Raw genomic sequence first — 21,610 nt, 5'->3', positions numbered from 1 at the left:
AGCGCCCCTCACACATCAACACTGTCGTCAGCACTGAAAAAAAACCGCAAAAAGGACAAAATAAGTAGCGCCGCCGGCTTAACTTCTGTGCTGTCACAGTTTTAGCAACCGCCAAGTGTGTGCCGCACTGCCGGATGAGATTTGGGGTAGGGATCGAATTAACAAAAGTTTGAGGCTTTTGCGTACAAAGTAAACTAGTTTTCCTTCCGCGGCAATGCATGGTTTCTGGCCGGGACGTTGAGTGCGGTTGAATTAAGCCGAAGGTCGAAGTGGAGGTCGAATTAGCCGCGGTCTACTTAACTGAAAACCTAAGCAATCAAGGTTATCAGATATTTTTTTTTCAAATAGTAAATCAAGGTTTCTTTGTGCCACAAATTGCCGTCCATCATCATAAAAAGTTGCGGCAACACTGATCACGCGGATTTTGTCAGCTATGCGAGCCGTTCTACGACTTTTCTTTTTATTTCATCCCATTTGATCTTATGCAACCAATACAGACCGCACTATGTATCAATGCCCTGCGTCCCCTCCCGATTTGCGAGCACTTGTCAAGGACGGCTGCCAATGTCGTCTGTTTCGAAATCCAACAATGGGAACGAAGACGCGGCCGAAGCCATTTAGAGGCTTCCCCCGCTTGCGAAACGTGTCCGAAGAAAGCCCTTTCGGAGCGAATGTGACAAACGGTCGCTGCAGAAGTAGGAACGATTTAAAAAGGACACGCGAAGACCCACACGCGAGCGCTCGCATTCAAAAGGAGTCGGAGACATGCGCGGACAGCGAACAGGGGAACGAGAGGCGGGGGGGAGACGCAAGGCGCCGCCGTCGACAGCTTCACGCGGGCCATATGTCTTCGAAGGAGCCATAGTAAAGAAATAAAAGGCTAAAAAAGCGCGCGGGCCACGGAGGCAAAGCGCAATCACCGAGCACAAAGGCGAGCTCTGGAGGAGCCTGAACGCCGGGAAGAGAAGCGCAGAAGAACCCAGACGAAGAACGACGGAGCAGCCAAGAAAACTCAAAACGAAAGGACCCGCGCGCGCCCATTGAGCGTCGCACGTGGAGCGCTGCGGCCCGCTCCCATTGGCCGAGATCGAAAGCCACGTGACCGAGCGACCCGCCATAAAACGGGCGCTGGCCCGCCGCGGAGGGTTCATCGAGAAAACGTTCGCCGCTGGCAGGGACGCGAGCTACTTTCGGTTCAGTTTCCCCGTACGCTGGCTACCGACGGTTTCGTTCGTTGCTGTTTCTGGTGACTCTTGGTGCCTGTTGAACCCCCTGTGGTTGCGCGCTGCTTCATCTGTTGGATCGGCGTTGCGCGACAACTTTGTCGGCGGGACGCGTTTGTACGCTTTGGACATCTCCGCGGATCATCCCGCGCCACGTGCTTCTAACGAGGACGATCTCGCCGGAACGTCCGTCATCCATGCCTCTGGCAGCAGCCGTGGCAATGACCCGCAAGAGCAGTGGACTGTCTCCGATCCGCGTCATGGTCATGGGAAGCCGGAGCGTGGGGAAATCAGGTCAGTGAAGCCTCTCGCTCTTTCGTTGATATAAGCTGTTTGCCAAAGCGAAACCACCATTGCATTGATTTTTTCTCGAGTGTGCACCAGCCTAAAGCTTAATGTCTTAAGAGTAAAGCGCCCAGATGGAGCTGTTGTGACAATATCCAGGGATCAGATCGGGCGTCATCTTTACTCGTGCATTTGTCGTTAAGTTTATATATGTGCGCTTGAGTATGGTGCGTGATCGATAAGGTTCTTCTGCGTTGCAGGAGAGCATATGAAAAATCCTTAACTGATCGTGGTCTAAGCACAAAGATATGGCCACACCTGCAGGTCTCACACCTTGTTGGGGATTCTAGCTCAACGCAAGTCAAAATGTAAAATCTCAGTTCGTCTTGCTTTCTTGTCTTGAATTTGAAGCATTAGTTGGCAGTTTTGTTCTGACTCATCATTTCCATCAGCGACTGCGTATAAACCGTAAGTTTTCGTATTCAATCTAGCCCAAAGAAAAGCAGGTGTTCAACCATTTTTGAGTATTGTTAAAACGCAAACAGGTTACTTTGATCCACAGGTCAGTAAGCAGTACGACTGTTGCGCATGAATAGGCGGCCTCGATTCCTTTACGACTCCTTGGTTACGTTTCTGTGGCACAGCAATTTCTAGACTAAAATGTAGCTACGCGTACATGATTTATACAAAATGAGCAGGTTTCCAATTCTCTTGTGAAGCTTCACGTTTCGATGGAACTAAACACTGCCTATGGTTTTGTACTCTGCATTTTTATAATGTTTCTGGCTTGCTGCTGCACTGCATTACTGCAAAATGCAAACACAGACATTATAAAGACAAAAAGTTGTAGAAGATAACCATAAAGTATCTGGTTGTGCTGGCCTTCACAGCGTATGTGAGAGCCAGGAACAGAAAGGTGAGGAAGAGAGAGAGAAAAAAGGAGGTTTCCTGAACATATAAAGCGGAATGAAAGTCTGACGTGGTCGAAAACACCACGTTTTCACAGGACTGCTTTAGTCTTCAAGAAAGAAAAACGCAAAGGCATGCAGCATGGCGGGGGGGGGGGGGGATGTTGCAACTCGAGGACAGCATGTAAACAGCAGCGTTCGGAGTTCCAGACAGCTGGGCACTCTCTTTAAAAATTGTTGAGGCCGTGCCCAGACGGCAGGTGAAGCAAAGACCGCCATGGGCAGCTGTCGTCCATGTGTTGTGCCAGCTGTTCCATCCAAGGCGCGTGGCAAGACGCGTGTCGCCTTTAGCACAAGACGCCGTGACCCCCACGGCAGACGGTCTTGAAGAATGCCGAACACCACCTGGTGATCGCTGTCGATAAGGGACGGGGGGAATCACGGGGAGGGGGTCAGTTCCTCGTGTTTGGGCACTCCGCTGCTTCTTCTACTTCTTCCGCCCCACATCTCCTCTCTTGCGTATTTGTTGGGATCCCGGAGCGGCCCTTAAAAAGCGAAAAGGAAAAGAAAGAGACGCACCGGCTGCTTTTCCGCCACAGTGCCCCTCCCCTCCCCCCTCCCGGCGGCCCTCCAGGGGGTGCTCAAATGGAGAGAGAAGAAGAGGCAAGGTATATTGCAGGCTGATTGTTGGTTCGTCTAACGTGGGAGAGGGGGTTAGGTGGATTAGAGGGAGAGCAGGAACCTGCACGCGAGCGACGTGCTAGGGCGGCGAAACTGGGGTTTCTTCTGCAACCCCCGCGGCGGTCGCTGCGCCTAGCAGTTCGTGGCCGCCCTGTTTTCGCAGCTCTGTTGCTTTTTCTCCCGCTGCAGCCTCCGGCTCTTCGCCCCCTCGAAGGTGTTTGTTTCGTTTCGGGGGCTGCCGACTGCGGAGGTTTAAAGAGTGTGCCTCCCTGGTGCCTCCGTCTCATCCCCTCTCCTCCGCGCACGCGCGAACTGGCAGGTACCTTAAACCTCGCCGTCTAATAAGATGCTGCGGACGCTTTCACGACGCCCTCTCTCTCTCTCTCTCTCCGCTCCCGGTCTACATTCTCCAGAGCCGCTTGTTTGGCCGGCCCCGCACGTGTTTTCAAGCAGAGGTTTTGCCGCAGAAGAGCTAGCTCGTGCTTTTTGAACGCTGCGTGGCCAATTTCCGACCAGCTCCCTTGTCTACTTTTCTCCCTTCTGTTTGCGATTCTTTCTGGTTCTTCCTTTTCCCCTTTCTCCTGAGCGCCACTAAATAACAAGAAAAGGTAAACTAAGAGAATCACGCTGGAGACGCAAGAGAAAGTGCTCGCGCGCCGAGCTCGCATCTGACTGTTGTGGATGGAATGGGCAGCGGTCGTCCTTGGAACGCATGTCATTGTGTGCGCGAATCGCGGTGTCATGCGAATCGAATCCCGCTTGCCGGCGACCGGCGGAGCATGACGCAAAAATCGTGCGCATTCTTCCTCTTGGATCCGCAACGAAAGCAGCACGCGAACGTCGCTTGTCGGTCGCGATCCCTAGGCGAGATGAGAAATCGAGGATTTCGTTTTTTTTTTTTCTGTTCTTCTGGTTTCGGAACCTCCTTTCTTTTTCGAATCTCTCCAGTGGAACACCGCAGGCTGCTCTTGGAATCTCAACAGCTAGCTTTTTTCCATGTCTTCGATAACAGATATACGTGGTGGTTACTGTACCAAGGAGACGATACCCGACTTATTTTTTTTGTTTATTATACATATTACTCTGCATATTACGAACGCCGATACACCGTTACGACCTAAAAACGCCGATACAGCTGCCCTACAAGGAAGGATTGAGAGGCGCGCGTAGGGAGGTGCTGTAGCCCATGAGCTGAAAAAAAAAAGCCGGGTAAGTTTAAAGTATGACTACTGGTTGGTTTAGGATTTCATTTCTGCCATTGGCAGAACCTATTTTCAGGTCCTATTATTTAATGTTCCCCTTCTCACTGAGCGTGAGAAGGCGAACACGAAAGGCGTTGCGAAAGCCTTGGCAACCATGCATCAAACACAAGAAAAGACACTTGCCACCTATTCGAATAGCTCGCTTTGTTTGAACGCAAACGCTCGGCAGGCTTATCAGTTGACCGAGACGCGTTTGCCACCCAGGTTGCTGCAGTTAGTCAAGCTATACTGCGGCAATAATCTGTGGCCAACTCTGCCCGGCGTTACCGCCTCAGAGAACCGACCAAGGAAAGGGCGGCTTTCCGGAAATTACAGAGCCGCGGGAGATGGACCGCTTTTCGCAACCGCACGTCAAGTGGCCCCCCGCTTTTTGACGAGCGGCACCGTGTTTGTGATAACAGGCCGATGATCTCGGCACTTCGCCGAACCCAGGCCTGTTTCGCGCCCATATGGGCATCCACTGGGAAGAATGCTTGAACCCGTGAGGGGCAGCCGAAAATTAGCAACATCATCTTCAGTTGTCCGATACGTTGTAGGGCATACTAGTTTGACGTTGACGAAGAGTAATAGCGAAAGGAAACTGTTCACGGGTGATTTTCTTTAGCATTGTTATCCGGCGTTCTACTGTGTTGAACGCGAAGAAAAAAAGAGAAGAAACAGAGACAGACAAGCACCCTACAAACTGCTTATAAGACACAGTTCACTACCGTGTTTCCACACCAATATGAAGTGGGCTTAGTACGTCGCGGGGTGCATAAGCTCGAGATGACAGTTCAATAGCCGGCCGTCCTATGGAATCAGCGGCGCCTCTCCAAACACGCTGTTGTCTCTGTGAAAATGTTCAGAAGGACAGCGGAAGGTTTTCCATGCTTGAATGCTCCTAGAAAATACAATGAGCCAACAAAACGTCCTAAAAGCTATCATGCGAAGCTACCAGGAGTGCTCAAGGACGTCGTTGAGCCTCACCAGGTGTCGTGTTCTTCTGGAAGCCGTCACACTGCGGTCTGCATATTAACACAGCCGAGCGCCCAGGGCAGTCTCGTCAGCCTGGCACCCAACTGTCGGCGGTGGCTTTCGACCTTGAGGTAGACGGCATCGTGTTTCATACGAGCGAATTAAATGATCCATCACGGCCGAGGATCCGGCCACGGCTGTCTTCGCCGCTCCCTTGCGAACTTGCAGGAGTGATTGGGGAGCCGGCAGGAGACGTGATACCCAGAGGGCCGTGAAGTGGAAGCCATCATCACGTCAGCGTTTTGTGGTGCACAGAGCACAGCGCTTCTCTCTGGCTTGCGAAGTATGGGGCTGTGGCGAGCGCTTCGTGGGAATCTAGGAGTAAGTTGAGGTGCGGCGGCATCCGGCGGCTTAGCAAGGGCTGCTACCTGGTGGAGAACGGGCGCAGCCTTTGCTAGTTTCTCAAGGGCACGGAGTTCTTACCGAAGTGACTAGGGCGAAATCTGTCGCAACATTTCTTCAGCTGCCGTGAAAATCACAGCCAGCGCATAAATTTTTGTAAGATCTAGTTTGGATTTTCCTGTGAACGTGTTGCAACTTCTGTTAGCGTTCTTTACAGTTCTAGTATGTTGGGTGCTGGTCTCGCAATGTTTATTTAGTGCTGTCAGACGTTCAAAGTCTACTATGACGTCCCTCTATGTAGTGATTTTCAGCGCTTAAATTATTCTTAGCGTACATTCAGTTGTAGATGCAGCTAAATCTAGACGATAAATGAGTGGAAGTTTTAACCACGGACAAGTACTTTCGGAGCACTTCAGAAATAATTTTTCACCTAATATCCTGAAAGCACTTTAATGGTCGAATTAAGAGCCACAACGAGGCTCACCATTGCCGTAAACTCGCGTTGAAAACAAATTTGCTTGAGTAGCAGGTCATTCGGAACTAGAAGGACTAAATTGGGGCGATTCAAGGTGTCGCCCACTATTGAACACACTGCTGAACGAGCCATACTGGAGGCGTGCGTGGACGCTATGGCCTCAGTTCCCCCTGGTGTTGTGAAGATAAATCTCCATGGCCAAGGCTCTGTCTTTTCCTGTGATGGAGACAGTAAGCGGCGTTCATTGCAGAGACACTAGCGATCGTCGTCCGCTCGTGGAGCTGCTGGACGAGGAAGAAGCTCCAGCATATCCCGCTGTGATCTACGCGATATTCGGTCGCCCGAAGCTCTCCGGCTCGACAGCAGGACTCGCTTACGGCTTGCTGGGCTAATTCGCTGCGCTGTTACCCGGCACCCGAGGCTGCTGAAACCCGATACGCGGAACATACCCGCTTTGACGCTTCGCTGCTTTTACGGCTGCTTTTGCGCGCAAGCGTTGAGGCTGCGTTTGCCCGAACGCTCGGGCCTTCGTAAAACATCCCCGAATGCTCTTCGTGGTGCTCCTTTTGGCTTCTTATTTGAAGTCGTCGGCTTCTGCAAGATCCGTCCCGTGTCCACCGAGCCTACATATCGGGCAATCGCGAATGTGGACTGGTTGCTCAGAGAAAGCTGGTCTTTCCAGCTCGCTGACCTCCTTGGTTTCGCCGTTTGTTTCGCCTGCATTTGCTTTAAAAGTTGTTCTGAGCTACTGCTGCCAGTTCAGGATTCGATATCAAGTTGCATCGTACCGTTTTGCGCGAGTCTACCTATTTCAACACTGCAAGGACTAAGGCGTTCTTCAGCAATATGCAGTATTCCCTGCCTTGCGTAGCCTAGGCTACACTTTGTACCGGCCAATTTTCTTATATCATCATGGATGCTGATCCTCTGCCATCGTCGACTGCGTTTTCCATCTCTCGTCCGCCATTTCGTTGCTGTAATATGCCACCAGTTATGGGGTGTAGTTTGACAATATCCCACCGAGAGATTCTGCTTTGGGTAATCGTAAAGTTTTAACGGGTAATGCTTGGGCTTGATGTGGTCCATTTAGCCACCGCTTTCATTGTTTCGTACTGTGGGCAATCGCCATTGAATTTCTCTGTTTTCGATTTCCCTATCTAGTTTATATATTTATGTGTTGTACTCAGTACCAATCTTGGTTGCGCAAAGCGAACTCATTTTGGTACCCGTCGTGTGTTTGAAATGGCGGGAAATAGAATGGAAGAGAAACAGCGTATAATTGCAATGTGATGGCGATATTTATTTTGATGACATTGTTGTTACGTTACGTTATGCGATGTTGGAAAAGAGCGCCACGTCTCATGAGCCTGCTTTCCTTTGTTCTCGTTGCAGCCGTGACAGTGCGATTCCTCACGCGGCGGTTCATCAGCGAGTACAGCTCGATGAAGGACCTTCTCTACAGGCACACTGTTCTCGTGGACAACCGGACGTTAGAATTGGAGATCCTGGACACATCGAGATATCAGGTAGGCAAGAGTAGATCTTCGTTTTTAGAACGGTTGTGCTTCGAAACACGTGTATACGGACGCCCGGTACCGAATCTGAGTGTTCCCAGATCTGCGCTGCAAGTCAAGCCATAACAAAGAACTGGTCGCGATATTTTGAGGGGGCGTCTATATGGCGCGGCCAGGTCTCGCAGCTCTGCGAAATATTCGCTTTTATGGAGCGTTTTGAAAGGCTGGAAGGAAGCAGGTCGCATAAACAGCTGCACTGAGTGCTAAAAATCTTTCTCCCTACTTACTTCTCGCTTTCTAGTTTTACAGCGTGCACTAAATAATAACACTGTCGCCTGTAGTACTATAATTGCTTCGCGGTGTTATCAAATGGAAAGAGATTGCCTGCTGTGGCATATTCGCAAGTCTGCAGCATCCACTGGATTGCGTGAGCTGGTGGACACTACTCGCAAGGACTATTTCTAGAGTGATGTAACATTCTGCACATAACTTACTAATGAACTTTGCAGTTATGCAATTTAGAGTAGATGTAATGATAGCGTAATTGAAGCGCGTAAATATTCGAGCAATTTCCATTCGTCATAATCCCTGTCGATAACACTAGTTTTGAGAAATATATCTTCAAAATCCCTTGCAAAATGCATTGCTATTTAGTTAACGCGTATCTGAACTCCATTTTTCATTTAACAGCTATGAACCTATACGACACCAAATTGGGTGCGAGTGTGATGCTTGGCGACGGACATCTCGACTGACGTTTTTTTGTTTCTACTTCTTGTGTCTTCCATAGGAGAACAAATTTCCCGAGGACAAGATGGGCTGGGCCGACGCCCTGGTCGTTGTCTACAGCATCGAAGACCGGTGGAGCTTCGAAGAGGCCACCCTGTGCCTTCAGAAGGTCCAACAGCTCTGCCCCTGCCTGCCCACCATCCTCGTGGCCAACAAGCGAGACCTGTCGCACGTCCGCCAGGTCGACGTGGACGACGGCCGGCAGCTTTCCCTGCAGCTCCACTGCCAGTTCTACGAGGTCTCGGCGGCGGACAGCTACGCGGGCGTTAGCATGGCCTTCCAGAGCATCCTGCGGGAGGTCCTGGCCACCAAGATCCTCCGGTCGCTGACCCCCGTCCGGCGGCGACTGACCGTCGTCACGGTCTCCAAGATGCTGGGCGCTGTGTTCGGCAAGAACGGCAAGCGCCATAAGAAGAGGCCGTCCCTGTCCTTGTAAGGACAAGCAGTGCGAGATACTACAGACTCGTTTTGTGTACATAAAATGCAGAACTCGTCGAAGGATGTGAAGAGGACGCCGTCTAGGAGTGCTTTGTGATCGGACACTTTCTTTCTTTTTTTGCCGTTTCCTTTTTCTGCCATGGTAATGGGAACAGCCCGACACGCAGCCTGAGCGTAAGCCGTCGTCGTATCGGGCTTATCTCGAGAATGTGCAGCTTGTGTCGAAAGTACCTGGCCCATATCGACCCTTACGGAATACATGTAGCCAGAATACAAAAGCGCTCTCTGCAAGAGCTCTGTATTCCTATAGAGAACGAAGGTGTCTGTCTCCCTCAAGCTTCATATCACTTGGAGTCTAAAAGTGCGACGGGCTGTAAGATAACGCGCATGTACGTGGTACCTCCCATGAGGTGGCGAGTGGCTTAGGTGCTGAGAAACAACTTGAATATTTGGTCAGGCATTAGAAGTGGGCAATCTCCGTTTTTCGCCAGGACTGCAACTGCCATACTTAAATTCCGTTCAAACCAAAGTGTGCGAACTGCATTCCTGTCTTCTCTTACTTTTTTGTTTCACGCCCGCCTTATTTTTCTTCTCGGAGTATAAATCAATCGATAGTAATAAAAGTTTGTTCTGTCTTTTCATGTGCAAATAAGTTGATTGTGAATAATGTTCGTAAGCATACAATTCGTGTGATGGCAAGACACATGAGGGACTTTAATGTGGCCGACTTATTGCCACCTCAATGTACTGCATCACTGGTGACAAAGAATATTCATCAATAATAGGTTGGCTGCGCAAAAAAAAGCATTCAAGATTCTTTTTATGCTGGCTCTGTGCGGCGAAAAAATTCTAGTCGCTATAAGTTGTCGATCTTGAACAGAATCGACCAATTCTCGTAGAAAATGCTGGGAACCGTTTGCACACCAATACGCTCAACGGTAACCGCCGCATCGGTGTCATCGATAACGACTCATTGTGCCAAGAATAGCAGTGCTCAATTTGTCACTGCCAGACTGTGATATATGCCAAGTGTGAAATAGGTTTTTGTTGTCTCGTTGTGTACTTTCTTTTTTTTTCTGTGAAACTGTGTTAAGGTATTTGTGTTCGGCGCTGTAATGCTGCCTTCAAGACTATAGTGTGCATAACGGTCGGTCATTATTTGCCAGTCGCAGCGAAATGTGAAACGGGAACAATGCTAAAAGACCTCTCCTTTTGTACATGTTGTCCATTTCATTATATTTGACGATTATAGGCACATAAATTATGAATCTCATGTCATGTATATTATTTATGACTTGTATGTGCCATCGGCATGTTCTTCGTGAACAGACATCGCATCGTCACTGATATTCATGTGTATGCGCCGAGCTCATTTCGATGCTCAAAGTTCCTGTCGTCGTTGTCGCCTTGATATACTTACTCGTGATGTCGAAAATAAAAAGTCAATATAATTCTTTCTAAGAGCGCCTCTTGTTTTCCTTCAGTAGCGCTTGAAAAGCGCGGTTCTTCTCTGTAAGCTACATTTACGTCGGGGAAAGAAATAATCTTGTTTTTTTTCAGAGTACAGATGCCACATAACGTGCCAACACACAACTATATGCTAGAATTAGCAGCAAAATAAGGTAAACCTTACTCCATGTTCACGCCTACATTGCATTTCCTGAAAAGAGCAACACCAGATTAGCATAGTCTCTGCAATCGGTTTTCCAAGGCAAATAAATGTTCTTTTCCTCCTGAATTAGTAATAACTTGAAGGGACGTTGTTTAGGTATATAATTAACACATGGTGCACGATGCAGTTAAAGTGTGCGTAAACCAGGACAACCAAAGACCACGAAATTACTGTGCACAGAGAACAATACAATTGAACATATTTGAAGAGAATGCTTATTTGGAAACACAATTCGACTGAGATCGACTGAGTTGACTGCGATCGACAAATTTTTCAAACTCGTGGGCAGTGCATTCAACGAATTTACAATGCAAGTAAGGCCACCTTCCAAACAAAAGCGCGCGCAGGAATGTTTGCCGTACAGGTGAGACACGTATTTGGAGATCCAATCATCATTTTAGTAAGATGGATCCCAAACAAAAATGGGGCATTCAGCAAAGGATAGCCTAACAGGAGCATTGCGATGATCACATCTTTGTATAGTTAAATTGTATCTTAAGGTGCTCGCACGAATCCTTTCTTTTATATTGAAATGAAAATAAAAGAACTAGATGATGTCACCTTATCACGGTGGTGGCTTCGCCAACTCGCCTAGCGGGAACAACAATATAAAAAATATATATGTAAGAAAATGAATAGAAATGACGTCATATGGCCAGAAATCCACAGCACACAGTCCTTTATACGCATGAACATATACATATAAAAGGCAAGAGCAAGTCGCACCACAATGACTTTGTAAACAAAGTCACAAATCATCTTTGTTGAAGGCCTAGGTATACGCTTGTAATAAACAAGTGCTTCTCAGCGTCCATAAGTTTCGGTCACTGTCACAGTGCCGTGATGCATGGAGTAATTTAGTCAGCTGAAGATGTAGATAGGCTGTGCTACGAGTAGAGCCTCTACTCTAGGAGTAGAGACTGTTGATCCGCCGGTCTCAGTGAATGTAGGTTATATCTCTCTAGTTTGTCTAAGTTCTCCCTGGAATGTTTTGTTAGTCAGTGAGTACCCAAAAGAATGAAACAGCGGGCCAGTACAGCAGCATAGTATCCTGAAGCGGAGTTATTGCGTAAGGTAAGAGAAAAATAAAGCAGTTAGCCTGGAATGCTTGGATTTTGCCTAAGTGCAGCGGCTGACACACCGTAGTTCTCTAAAGCTGAATGTTTTCTTCTCATTTGTAGATTCGTAATATTTCTTCACTTTCTCAGTCTTAGGGACACTCGGAATAAGAAATCTGAAAATTTGGACTGGAACGGTCACCACGTGTGGTACCGAGTGTGCCCATCGCTGCGTACGGCTCAGTTGTCTATTTAAAGCAGTCTGAGTAAAAACTTTGCGTGCTCCCACATACTTCAACGGAGAAGACGTCTTCTCAAAAGAGTGAGCATGTGCGGGCTGCACGCAGAAGACACCACGGACCCGGACGCATTACTGCTCCTCTAAATGCTTTCGAGAAGAAAGCAGATGCCACATCTGTGTCGGCGCATGAAGTCCGAAAGCCAGCACGCGGTCTCTCTCAAAGCGCATTTCTCGAGACTTCAAAGGCTGAAACCGACACCCCGGTTGGCGGAAGGAGGCGCACTAGATATGCGCGCGAAACATTACAGTGAGCTCCGACGCCATGGCTCCCGGAGGAGCACCCCCGTGATATGACACTGACACTTAGTGGGGCATTCGTGCCTTTTTGTCAGCCTCTTTAACAGAGACTCCTTGTATTTTTTCTGTCAAAATAAACATTCATTCATTCATTCATTCATTCATTCATTCATTCATTCGTATGCCGTCGGTGGCGCTCCCGTGAACGGCGGCCGCCGAGGGACACAACCTTGGCTCGGATGCAAATGACCAACCTGCGAGAGAGCGAGGTCGCCCTGCCTGCTCGAAGGGGGGGTCGTTGGCCGCATTGCGCGAACATCAGCGGCCTGGGCTGGCGTTGCTCCAAGTAGGGTCAGCTGCGCTTTGTTATGGCTGCATGACCGCCGATGCTTCCCTTCCTTCCTCCCTCCCACCCCCCACCAAGCTGGTGGTATTTGTGTCATGCCGCGGTTTTAGAGGACTCCAGTCACAATTGCTGTTCCTGTCGGTGCTGTTAGTGCCAGTTCTAGGAGAGAATCATACGCGGCTATATGCTTCGACGGAGTTACACAAAAGAAATCCTCCACATATCAAAGGAAGAGAGTTCATATTTTGAAGAAGGGTAACGCACGCGCACAGGCTCAATTCAGTAACAAGCACACAAAGCTAAGAGACAATAAAGCCAAGGAAAGCACATTGGAAATGAATTTCCTGAAATTTATTTGCTAAAGGTAAAATGGAGAAAAACGTTACAGCGAGCACAGAATTCGTGTTTTGAAGCAGAATGAGCTGTGAATAAAGGTTAGATATTTAGTTACTACCCGCCGCGGTTGCTTAGTTGCTATGGTGTTGGGCTGCTAAGCACGAGGTCGCGGGATCGAATCTCGGCCACGGCGGCCGCATTTCGATGGCGGCGAAATGTGAAGGCACTCGTGTACTTAGATTTAGGTGCACGTTAAAGAACTCCAGGTGGTCTGAATTTCCGGAGTCCTCCGCTACGGCACGCCTCACAATCTGATCGGGGTTTGGGCCCCATAAAACCCCATAATTTCGTTTGATATTTAGTTAAGAATCACGTGAAGCCAATGGACAACACATTAAGCCAAGAAATGAACGCGATAGAATAGGTTTATTGAAGTTTCCCCGTCAATATAATTTAACGCAAAAGTTACATTTGTGATAACATGACCACGGCTAATAAAAAAAATAAATCTAGCCGGCCGTGCCCACAAATCCCGCTGGTATGCTCTACCAGCCAAGCTGCAGTGACGTCTGCACTCTCAGCAGCCTTACTATCTCTGTTTGTTTACCCTGGTAATGGTACAATGTTCAACGCACTTCCTTGAATGTGCAAGCAGCGTTACCGAAATGCTTCCAGCACCGCGCAACTGAGCGGTAAGTTTAGCAAGCCAGAGTAAAAAGAGTTACAGACACTGTATATAAATAAAAAGCAACAGAAGGTCCCATTTCAGTTTGTGACCTCGGGACTTGCTCTTGTATATACATATTATCCGTGTTTTTTTTTTTTTACATAAAATAAACTGAGTCGAATTCGAAATATACGACCGCTCAACGCACACCAAAGACGTATTTCAAGTTAAGCTGCGTTAGTAACCGTTTGCACACGCTAACAATTGCAATACTCTCACCTTAAGGGAGACGATGAAATCGGCGATAGAACCGATTGAAATTTGCTTTTTTTTTTGTTGACCTTTCCTCACACGTAAAGATGAGCCCTGCAACACAGGACGCGCAGATTTCACGAAGTAAATATAGCTATCGCTGAAGTCAGACACAATACTTTGAAATCCATGGCACCACGTTCACATGAGGGCGCGAAATTCCAGCAACGGAAGTATAGCCTTCGCTTCCTCTTTGCTGTATTCCTTCCAAATTTAACGAACGAGAAGGAGGGGCTTAACCGAGGGGCCCGATTTTTATTACTCATATCATAAGAAGCCAACAAACACTGACACCAAGGACAACATAGGGGAAATTACTTGTGCTTAATAAATGAAATAAAGAAACGACGAATTAATGGAAACGAAAGTGGATGAAAAAGCAACTTGCCGCAGGTGGAGAACGATCCCACAACCTCCACATTTCGCGTGGGATGTTGTACCAATTGAGCTACCGCGGCCACCGTTTCCCCATTCACTTTCTTGGGTATATATATTATATAGTAGAACCCTGGGAGTGGTAGCCAGCGCCACCACTCACAAACCTTGGCGACGGATTTAAAGGAAAAGGACTTTAAAGGAAGAGAAAAAAAAAGAAAAACGGAGTACTGAGTACATGTCTAAAAACTTGTGTTGATTTTTTATATCCCTTGAACGCATTAGCCGGTAGTTGGATATGCGAAGAAATACGAAGCGGTGCCAGTGTTAATGAAACGGCCATTCTACGATCGCCAACAACGGAGTAACGTGGCAACAGGAATAGACGGCTACGCTCCCGAGTCGCTGCGTTCCGTGCCAGACGGTCAATGGGGTGCCTGTTTATCGAGGGAGTGGGGGGGGGCAGCTTTCCAAGGAGGGGGAAAGGAATCCGCTCCATGGCCCGGTCGTTGGCGCTGATAAATATTTGGCCCGCTCGGACTAAGCCGCTCCGCACTTGGCCCGCCGGGGCGTGCCTGGAAGAGGCCCGGCGCGATGATGAACGAGAGACGCTGTGCCGTGGAGGCTGCAACCGCCCCCCCTGGCGGCCACTCGGTTCCGGCGAAGGTGAACGCGGCCCCTTTCTTAACACCGCGGGCAGGAGAAATGCGCACCCACTCAAGTACAGGAAGTGGAAGAACTGCCGCGTCTGTTTGTGCGCGAGCTGCGCTTAAACGTGATGAGCGGGAAAACGGCTCCACTATATATGGGTAACGCGCCGCAGGCTCCTATAGGTGACGTCAGCCTTGGCTCGTGGGTGGATGGGGTGTGTTGAACTGTTGCACCGCCCTGCTCTGTGTTCCACAGTAAAAGGTGCAACTTGATTGTTGAGCCCTTGCGAATTTTTTAATTCGAAGCATGTTGTGCAAACTTCACGCGCTTTCAGCGTGTCCGTCCGTCTGTCTGTCCGTCCGTCCGCCTGTGCGTCTGTCCGTCAGTCTGTCCGTCCGACCGTCTGTGCGTCCGTCTGTCCGTCCGACCGTCTGTGCGTCCGCCTGTCCGTCCGTCCGTCCGTCCGTCCGTCCGTCCGTCTGTCTGTCTGTCTGTCTGTCTGTCTGTCTGTCTGTCTGTCTGTCTGTCTGTCTGTCTGTCTGTCTGTCTGTCTGTCTGTCTGTCTGTCTGTGTCGCGATGCCGTTGTGGTCGTTTCTTCACTGACTAAGTATCAAAATAGGCATGGGGGCCATAAAATGCATGCATACATATTTGTTTGTGCATACGATGCACAAACAGCAGGAGCTGGGAAAACAGGGTAGGACGCTTTAATTAGGCAAACTGAAAAACGATTATGCCGGGATCTCTTCTCGGCTCCATCGAGCGAGATCTTCGTCCTTTTCTACGCGCCGCGTATTTTTTTTTATTTATTTGTTTCCATAAGCAAGGAGGTACATGGTTGTGGCGGAAAAACAAGGGGGAAAAGCTGCGGAGAAAGCAGCTTGACTGGCCCCAGGTCCCGTTTACAATGGCAACAGCAGGACAGGTGGGAAACTTGTTAAGGAAAAAAAGAGGAGAAAAAAAGAAAAAAAGAGCAAAAACACCGGGGGCAAAATCACAAAGTACAACAACAATTCGATGTGGCAGTATCACGAATGACATCAGTGTCATGACGTATTTGCCATAACAAGCATATTATGACATAAGTGGTAAGAGTGACATATAGTAATCGTGTTCATTGCTTTCGCTCGATATATATATCAGGATATTTATGACAAGCAAGCATGGCCCTACAGGGATGACATGAATGACAAGATATGCATACGCATCTCGTCACCACATATATAGCAACACATGCTTGTCATGGCATGTATGTAATGACATAAGTGGCATGAATGGCATGATGCCGACGCGGTCGTTTCTTTAACATCATATATATCTTTATATGATTGACATACCAAGCGCGCGTGATCTAACATGAATGACTAGACTTGTTATTTTGGGAAGTTTAAGATCACCAGGGTATGCATAAGGTGAGGGAATGGTTGAGAGCGCAATATCTTTTTGCACACCTGGGCAGTCCATGTCCACAACGTTAGTGTGAACTTCAAGATAGAGTACCAGAAGAGTAAGAGCTCATATAAGGAGTATTCTGCTAAAAAGTGGACCGCACTACGGACATAAATGGGTCTGCGAACTAAATAAACGGAACTCACTCAAGTTTACAAAACATATTTTTTTTCTTTACTTCACTTGCACTCATGCTCAGCGAAATTACACTCAGCTGTACCTATTCATATTCCCCGTACTGATCAAAATTTTACTAAAACCGGGTATACTTGGACCCCAAATCACACCCCTAGGACCCACTTGTGCTGACTCAAGGTCGAAATCACGGGTTGGCCTGAGTCTGAGTAAGTCGAAATGAGTCAACTTCTTACTGTAGACATCCGTAAATCACAACACTCGTTTCGAAAACAAATGCAAACCAGAAAGATTACAGATATATCATGGCCTGAATCGAACGCTACAAATGCGACAGAGAAACTCTTTAAACATATAACGCACGACACTTGTTTTACTGCCGTTAAAACCTTGCGTAGTCGTATTGATGCGTAAGATGTTGAGGATGTGCCTCCGCAGTGCAATTCACATAAGATGCATCAAAGTGAACTTTGCGCATTTCTTCAACCAATCTTTCGCAAGCTTCTTGCATATGACGCAAAACTGACAGCAGCAGTAGATTGACAATACTGACAATAACCGTAAACTGACAATGCTGACCATAACCGTAAAGTAAAGATATCGAATCTTTTTTCAGGCGGCGTTGAAAAACGCCGATTTTTTTTTTTCGATCTCAGTTCGAGTATGGTGAATACACAGATGCCTGAAACTCTGTTGCCTGTGTTTCTGACCCTGCCAGGTTTCCGAGGCGCCTATGAGGCAACGTTAAACCTTACTTTCACCAGCTATCGCATTCAATGCGTCGCCTTCGGTCTAAATTGGCAGTTTTTTTTCTCATCGATACTCCAGAAGGTATCTTGCTCATCTCTACCGCTGAGTGGTGAACGCTTCCACTAGTTTTGAACCACAGTGGTTCCGGTAGGTGGACCAAGAAAACAGGAAGAGCCCCATCTTATGTCATATCGTGGTCTCATAGTTATGCCTCCACACCAACCCGACTATTTCGCTATACATTTGAACTGGTTGATGTTTTTTATTGGAAAAAGACTGATTAAACATGTTTTGTGGCAGATAGTCAAGCATTGCAGCGAAGCTCCTTACCGCTACCCCCCAACGGCATAGCCGCGTCCGCGGACAGAAAACTGCGCGCAAAAATTATCATCATCAGCAATGGCTCACACACCTCTAGCAACTTTGACAATCATGTCCTCGGACAGAAAAGTGCGATCAAAAACTATGATCATCAGTAATGGCTCATACCCCGCTAAGCAAGCAAAAATTACTCAACAGCGGTCTTGTATAGATTTAACATTGACCAAGATTCAAGCTCGTAACCTAAGCAGTCAGTGTATATCAAAGTAATGACCAAGCTATCGTAACTGTCATTACCAAATGATGAAAATAAATACGTTTACCCTTGTCTAGCACTCTGGGATGTGCTACAGCTTAGCCAACGACCACACATGGAACGTGTATTGACCTTACGTTGGCAAAGAACGTTAGAACGTTCCTGCGTTTAAAACAGAATATTTAGCCGTATGTCACAGTGACCACAAAGCATTAGTGACGAATGTTACAAAATAATATGTTCCCCAAAGTTTACTGTGTCTCTCGTCGCCATATCGTAGATGGTGATCCCCCACAGTTTCGTTGTTCAATCACCTTCACAGGGTAGAATGGGTCCTGAACTTTTTTGTCTGATCAGGAGAGTTGAAGCTGACATTACATTCACGACAAATGGCATTGTGACCTAAGCAAAGCAACAAGGCATCGCGGATTACCTTGCTAATTATTCCCCTTAGTGAACGTGTTCCAACCACAGAGCTGAAGACAAGCAGTAATGGAATAATATACAATAAACAAAATAGCGTGGTTAGGCTCATTTCTCAGAGATGTGTTGTGAAATTTTCAAATTTCCTTTAACACCTATCGGCAGTATGTAAAAATAAAGCCTTGATGCTGTTGCGGCTATACGTGGCGTTTGGGCCAGGAATCCACAAAGCTCATTGGTGAGTACGCCCGGTGGTAGGAATGAAGGAAAATGGTTTATTTTACGTTATTTACATTGACTACACATACGGAAACCCACCTCATGTAGGAGCATATTAAACGTCTTAGTTCATATGAGGACACGTAAGCACGCTCCCTCACTGTGCCGAAGGTATCCGCTTTTAATACCATCGTCTTCCCCAGGAGACTAGACTAGGGAATCTGATGACTGTGCTGCAGCCAGTCACAATCGTCGAATTGGTCGCAAAATCCCTCCGATAATAACGCGCTATTCCGCCCCTCTATATGGCATATATGGCAACGCCTGCTATATGGCAACCCCTGCCCGGCACATGGCGGAAGCGCTTAGCAATCTCGAAATCCGAGGTTGAAGCGGTTCTCACAGTAGCCTTCGACGAAAGGGGTAGCCCCTTTCACCAATTGGTGCAGCTTGTCAGGGTCAAGTTCAGATAGAAGGGCCCTTTGTTGACCCGTCAACAGTCGGTGTCAACGCTGCGTCGACTTATGGATAGGCGCTGATGAATGGGCCCGGGAGTTGCCTCGGGGGAAACACCCGACGCAACCCCCGTGTTGAGACGTAAGATTACCTTGTCGGTGCTCAAGCAATGACGACATGATTAGCCTTGTCAATATTTCGCAAGTATAACATTGCCCACCGAACACCGCTACCGCATTAAGTATTGTGTATGTAACAAATAACATTTTATTCTGAAGTCCAACTATGCGAGCTAACTTAAACGAAGAGCGAAAACACCGAAGCTATTCAAACCAAAAGCTTGCGTAGGTAAGGGTCCTTAAATGCCATTTTTCTCTCATAGGATTATTGTGTGGCATAAGCTGCCAAGTGAATTGTTAGTGCGTCTGATTATCAATTTCGCCTTTTTTTATGAATCTATGAAGTATATGCCTATCGCAGTGGCATGTTCTGTTTTATTCCTATTATTATCATTTAATGCGGTTCCTTCATACATTAAATTTGTATATTTTGATAATTTTCTCTCTTGTAATGCTTAATGACGCTGCTGATATTTCAAATATTTAAGGTAATTTATTAATTAACATATAGTTACACAAATAAATTAATATATACATAAATAAATAGATACCTGTATTAGAGTTTACAGGCGTCAAATGCGCACAAGACAAATCAATTTATGTAGCTCAAAGCGAACAAACGCCACACTTCAAATAGTATTTGTAATACAATTGCGGGCAGCATACGTATAGAAACGCTCACTGCGCAAGGAGCACGCTAATACCTTATCTCTGCATATTTTCATCGTCAAACATGATCACGAATTCTGCTGCGGCAAACAAGCCGCCTACATGGTTAAATAAAGATCGTCTTTCTTTCTTTCCGTAGCATGCTAGAGATGCGGTGCCGATGCACATGTCATTCTTTTTGATATAATAAGCTTCGAGCAACTACATTTGGGCTCACGTATTAAAAGTCACTTCGAGATGCTCAGGCGCTGTCCAGCTATTCAGCATGATTCAGCTATGGTCAGACGTATTCAGCTAATACATGTACTAGAGTTAAAGTAATCACCCTTAGCAAAATGAACAGTGAGGGTGGATCCTCAATGTGAGATTCCAGCACCCTCAAGTTTCAAGCCGGAGTTCAATGCATTCCTTATATTGGCTCTGACAAGCACGGCAGCTAGTACATCCGGCGCCTTCCAGCGTCGGTGACCTGTTAGCACTGCAGCAAACTGTCTGTTGAATGAAACCGAGCACAACGCGTTCTTCGGCGTCGCCCGCATGGATGCTTGACAGACAGCAGGAAATGGAGATATTTCCCAAAATATCCCTTTTGTATGCTAACACATCGAGGCAAGTGCGGGAGTTTGTTTATCCCCAAGGGCTCGATGTTGGCGTGGAGAATGAACATACCAAGCAATAAGTGCAATATATAAAACAAAACAAAGACGATTGGCTCAGGAACGTCACGTAACAAGTCTGTCTAACGTTAGTAAATATTTATACAGCTCGGCGCATATACTGTCAGATATCCCTTAGTGCCGGTTGTAGTGTTTTGGGCTGTTCAGGCATTGCCGTATGCGTGGCTCAATCGGGAAGAGCGGCAGTCACTCAAGAATCTTACTGTTCTCTTGGCACACACGGAACTAGAGGAAAGGCCTCGCGAGAAATGCAGTGACAGTTGGGGATCGATCTTAACGCCAGTGCGTAAGGCCATGAACGCCGCTAAAGCAAACGGGCTGACGCAGTCCCGTTTTAAGGAGAGCACAGTTCGGTCGTTCCACGGCGACATAGCGGCAACGTCGCGCTTGAGGCGGCTGTGGCAGTGGAACGCCGAAAACCCACCGATCCCAGCAGCGGTGCCACTTTGGCACGGCTCTCGGGACAAGCTCGAGTGTCGCGGGAGCTCGCGGAGCATGGCGTCGGCGTCCGACTGGGACGCCTCTCGGGACATCGGGACAACCTCGGCATCTGTGGGTGCCTGTCCAGGGGAGGTATTCTGTAAGTCCAACTAGTGGACATGTTCATTTCGTCTGCTGTTGAGGTTCTTACAGTCAAGGTGAGGTTTTCTGTAAGGGTCCACCTAGTGGGCATGTACATTTCGTCTGCTGTTGAAGTTCTGACTGTCCAGGGGAGGTATTCTGTAAGAGTCCACCTAGTGGACACGTTCATTTCGTCTGCTGTTGAAGTTCTGACTGTCCAGGGTAAAAGTCCACGTAGTGGACATGTTCATTTCGTCTGCCGTTGAAGTTCTGACTGTTCAGGGTAGGACTCCACCTAGTGGACATGTTCATTTCGTCTGCTATTGAAGTTCTGACTGTCTAGAGGAGGTATTCTGAATTCTGTCCTTGTGGACATGCTCATTTTGTCTGCTGTTGAAGTTCTGACTATCCAGGAGAGGTATTCTGTAACAGTCCACGTATGGACATGTTCATTTCGTCTGCTGTTGAAGTTCTGACTGTCCAGGGGAGGTATTTTGTAAGAGTGCACCCAGTGCACATGTTCATTTCGTCTGCTGTTGAAGTTCTGACTGTCCAGGGGAGGTATTCTGTAAGAGTCCACCTCGTACGCATGTTCATTTCATCTGCTGTTGAAGTTCCAATTGGCTGGGCTGGCCTGTGTGTCTGCTGCAGCAAGGCGCCACAGCCAATCGGCACTTCAACAGCAGGC

The 21,610-nt window shown here is 47.7% G+C and overlaps 1 protein-coding gene and 1 long non-coding RNA gene across 2 annotated transcripts in view; one reads left to right on the top strand and one right to left on the bottom strand.

The window, feature by feature from the left end:
• The first annotated feature begins 1,129 nt into the window (after positions 1 to 1,129).
• LOC142564988 (ras-related and estrogen-regulated growth inhibitor-like protein) lies at positions 1,130 to 10,392 on the top strand. The gene is made up of 3 exons (XM_075676224.1): positions 1,130 to 1,517; positions 7,583 to 7,716; positions 8,495 to 10,392. The coding sequence occupies exons 1-3, from the start codon at positions 1,421 to 1,423 to the stop codon at positions 8,927 to 8,929; spliced, it is 666 nt and encodes a 221-aa protein (XP_075532339.1). The 5' UTR covers positions 1,130 to 1,420; the 3' UTR covers positions 8,930 to 10,392.
• The window catches only part of LOC142564989 (uncharacterized), a 301,795-nt gene continuing 288,908 nt past the window's right edge, over positions 8,724 to 21,610 (bottom strand). The window contains exon 4 of the long non-coding RNA XR_012824726.1: positions 8,724 to 8,873. This is a non-coding gene — a long non-coding RNA (uncharacterized LOC142564989). The remainder of the gene's footprint in view (positions 8,874 to 21,610) is intronic.

Source organism: Dermacentor variabilis, chromosome 11 (assembly GCF_050947875.1).
Source record: "Dermacentor variabilis isolate Ectoservices chromosome 11, ASM5094787v1, whole genome shotgun sequence".
Classification (NCBI taxonomy): Eukaryota; Metazoa; Arthropoda; class Arachnida; order Ixodida; family Ixodidae; genus Dermacentor; species Dermacentor variabilis.
The sequence above is the reverse complement of the archived record's forward strand: the minus strand, read 5'-3'. Positions and strand labels throughout refer to the sequence as shown.

Coding starts and splice junctions, on each gene's coding strand:
- LOC142564988 (XM_075676224.1), top strand. CDS start 1,421: ATGCCTCTGGCAGCAGCCGTGGCAATGACCCGCAAGAGCAGTGGACTG. Junction 1,518..7,582: donor CCGGAGCGTGGGGAAATCAG/GTCAGTGAAGCC, acceptor TTCTCGTTGCAG/CCGTGACAGTGCGATTCCTC. Junction 7,717..8,494: donor TGGACACATCGAGATATCAG/GTAGGCAAGAGT, acceptor TGTCTTCCATAG/GAGAACAAATTTCCCGAGGA.